At 54.4% G+C, this 3,570-nt stretch overlaps 1 protein-coding gene across 1 annotated transcript; it reads right to left on the reverse strand.

Moving 5' to 3' along the window:
- Positions 1–1,800: 1,800 nt before the first annotated feature.
- On the reverse strand, positions 1,801–3,234 carry RD3 (RD3 regulator of GUCY2D). The gene is made up of 2 exons (XM_004700139.1): positions 2,939–3,234; positions 1,801–2,098 (listed from the first exon to the last, which is right to left on the reverse strand). Exons 1-2 carry the CDS (start codon positions 3,232–3,234, stop codon positions 1,801–1,803), a joined length of 594 nt encoding a protein of 197 aa, XP_004700196.1.
- Between the last annotated feature and the right edge of the window lie 336 nt (positions 3,235–3,570).

The following is a 3,570-nucleotide window of genomic DNA, read 5'->3' on the forward strand; positions in this document are numbered from 1 at the left end:
ACCCCTCAAGTTCAATGGTGAGGCCAGATCTCCTTCAGACTCGTCATCTTGAGAGTGTGGGATAAAGTCCCAGCATGGTATACATCTCAACTTAGAGTAGAGTGAAAATCAAAACCAAATCATTAAAAAAAAAAAAGTTTCCCCACACGTTTCTCTTGTCAGTATTTATAAGAAATTTGTTTTTTTACCGATCAAATACCATGAGTTTGAAAGTGTATATGCGATGGTTTTCTGCATGGGAATTGATGATTAGGGAGAAATCAGAGTAAGTTCAGGAATTTTAGTTTATCCATCTCTCTTTCGGAGTATCTGTCCAATTTCCTTCTGAAGAAACAGGGAAAAAACATTAAAATTGGGATCAAATTAAAGAAACTGAGAGGGAAAAAACAACATTAAAATTTGGATCAAATTGAAAAAAAAGTTTTCCCTAGGTTGGCCAGGGCATGTATGAATTTCCCTCCTGTTGATTTGTCTTAGATAAGTGTTATGCTTTGTTTGCATTTACTGGGCATGAGCTAATAATGGTTGAGGGCAGACATTTTTCCACACCTACACACACACACACACACACACACACACACACACACACACATATCCCCACTTCAGCCCCAGAGTGTGTCAGATCATCTGACCCTGCCTGGCCACAGATAGTCAGTCCACATAGTGGTCAATTCACACAGGAGATAAGCCACATGTCCATCTATCATCAAGAGCTGGCGGTGTTGTAACACGGGAGGGTAGTTGATGCTGTGGACAGTTTGAAGTCTGGATATTGTTGTTCCTGAGGAAAGCAGAGAGCAGGCATGTAAGAGTAAGAGAGACCCTGAGAGGCAAAGACTTGGCCCTCCAGAGCAGTGAATGCAAAGACCTCGGGCAAACTCCCTGCCATCCAGTCGATGCAAACTCACAGCGAACCTATAGGACAGGGTAGAACTCCCCCTGTGGGTCTCCAAGACTGTGCAGGAGTAGAAAGCCTTGGCTTTCTCCTGAGAAAGATCATGCGGTTAGCAACCCAAAGCCTAACCACTATGCCATGGGCTGAAGCCAGTGGGAATTGGCCATCTCCCGTCTGATGACACTGAGGGCTAGGGTCATGGGGCCACCTAGCCCCTTCCCAGTGAACTTTCTTGGTGAGCAGCTCAGAGTCTCCATCCTCAGACAGGCAGAGGTGTAGCCCTTGGACCTGTGCCAGCACAGCCCAGGACTCAAGGGTTCCAGGGTGGAGACCTGTACAGAACAGGCTCACAGCTCCTGGGCATCTTATCTGGCTGTAGTTCGTGGTAAAAGAAGCCTGCCCCTCTCACTCACTAGTGGAGGAGGGTGAGCGTAATGGACCGCCTCACTCCTTCCACACCGGCCATCCACTTGCACCCACTGAGAGTGGACGCCATCCAACAGACCCCTCATCATTACCCAGGGAAAGGCGGTCCACAGGAAGTCCCTGAAGTTGGGGCGTGAATCCCAGTCTTGGCAGGAAGGCAAGGAAACCCTCCCTTCCAGGTAGAAGCGGAAGATGGAGATGGGATCTTGACTTGTCTGCCCAGGGCTGTAGGTACACAGCAGGCAAGTAGGAGCTGTTGACTTGGGCACCTAAAACTACAGGCCCGGTGATCTGCAGGGAGAGTGGACCTGGTGGTCCATCTAACAGGAGTATCTTGAGATTGGTGGGTAGCCTCTTCTTTGGCCGCGTTAACAAGAGCAGGTGGGGGGAGGTTCCAGGATCTGGTGACCCAGTCACCGGCCTATCATGCCCTCCTATCATGCAGGTGGCTCAGTTTCCGGGCAGGAGAGGCTCAAGGGTCAGTCGTCTTGGGGCGCCCGGAACTCAGGCATGCTCCAGGCCCGGGGTGGCGGCGGCGTCTCCCGCTCCACGTCCTCCGAGATGGTGCGGATATCGCTGGCGAACGGGGAGATGCGCGCGCGGGTCTTGAAAGTGGCTAGGGCCAGGCTGCCCCGGGGCCGCAGGCTCCACTGCCGAGTCAGCTTGTGAGCCTCCTCCTCCTCCTTCATCCTCTCCAGGACTTCCTGCAGCACCGAGCGGAACAGCTTGGCCACCTCCTGCACCTCGGGCTCCTGCTCTGCGACCAGCTGCCGGAACCTAGGGCGCAGGGGGAGAGGGCGGGTGCGGGCAGTCAAGGGTGAATTGGGCAGCCGCGTGGGACTAGCCATCTGAGCACGAAGCGTGTGCGCCATCTAGGGGCCTCACAAGGTAGCTGCCTTTGGGGGAGGTTGAATAATGTCTGTAAAGATCTTGGCAGTAAGATCATCGATAGACTTGCATGAAGCCTCACCACCGACTCACCCTCTCCCACCCTTGCTGGCCCAGAGGTCCGAGTCATCTCTCTGGAACTCATGCCTGATCCTGTGGCTGCCATGCTATATACCCCTCTGTACCTTCTGATCACCTCTGCAGGTGGCTCCGGTGGTGCTGTTTGGCCCTGGAAGAGCTAACCCCTGTTACTTCCCTGAGGATGCTGTCTGTGCTCCAGGGACCAAATGATTCCCCAAATGCCCTGGGTTCTCCTGGGCTCCTGTGTCCTCCTGTCCTTAGAGCTCAAGAAATCAAGAGTCTTCCAAGTCCCTTTAGCACCTACTGTGCTTTCTTCTACTAGCTTGAATGGCAGGGCCCAGCCCGCTTTACATGAGAAAGGACACCTGGCAGGGCACTCATTTTACCCTGTGAAAGGCCTCAGCCTCCCTCCTCATGACCAGAGGTTTTGGTTTGCCACTCAGATTCCCTCATTAGCAGGACCACCCCAGGGCTCACAGCCACCCAGCCCACGGTGCTTCTGAAACCAGAAACATTTGCAGAGTGGAGTGGATGGGGCTGCAGGGTATGGACGGACTTCCTTGGTATGAAATACAACTTTCCTCTGGTTCCTAAATGCTTCCTCCCTCCCCCCACCGCTAGCTGGTCCCACCCCAATGCCAGGGTTACCTGAGGATGGCGGGCCCACAGTAAGACGGGTGGATTTTGGCGCAGACGTCCTCCAGCTGCAGCCGCTCGCCCGGGCTGAGGTCGTAGGTGAGCCGGGGCACGCTGGCCAGCCAGCTGTAGTCCACGCCCGTGCGGATCTTCCGGCTGGTGTTACTGCGCGCCCGCTGCTGCCTCTCGGCCTCCTGCATCTGCCCCGCCAGCTCCATCATGAGCGTCTCCAGCACCATCTCGGCCGGACTCTGCGAGGACAGCCGCGGTGGGGTCTCGTTCCAACGGAGCCACGGCATGAGGGACATGGCCCCTCCAGGGCCTGCTGAGAAAGGACAGGGGTGTGTGTGTGTGTGTGTGTGTGTGTGTGTGTGTGTCTTCATTTGGGGGACGTCGAGTCCAAGACGGAGGGAGGAGACCCTGGACCCAGAGTTGGGAGACCCCATCTGTCCTCACAGTTGGGTCCCCTTGACTACTGAACTTCCCAGCGAGCAACCTTCTCTAAATCTAGAACACAACAGCGCTGTTGTCAGAAGCGGTTGGGGATAAACGTGCTGCCCTATAAGTACCACATTAAGCCAGAAACAAAACCAGAAAACCTCACTGCCATCGGGTCCATTCCAACTCACAGCAACCCTGTAGGG

The sequence above is a fragment of the Echinops telfairi genome, unplaced genomic scaffold (genome assembly GCF_000313985.2).
Source record: "Echinops telfairi isolate 266 unplaced genomic scaffold, ASM31398v2 ScPeMD7_7424;HRSCAF=8462, whole genome shotgun sequence".
NCBI classification, from domain to species: Eukaryota; Metazoa; Chordata; class Mammalia; order Afrosoricida; family Tenrecidae; genus Echinops; species Echinops telfairi.

Coding starts and splice junctions, on each gene's coding strand:
- RD3 (XM_004700139.1), bottom strand. CDS start 3,234: ATGTCCCTCATGCCGTGGCTCCGTTGGAACGAGACCCCACCGCGGCTG. Junction 2,099..2,938: donor TGTGGGCCCGCCATCCTCAG/GTAACCCTGGCA, acceptor CCTGCGCCCTAG/GTTCCGGCAGCTGGTCGCAG.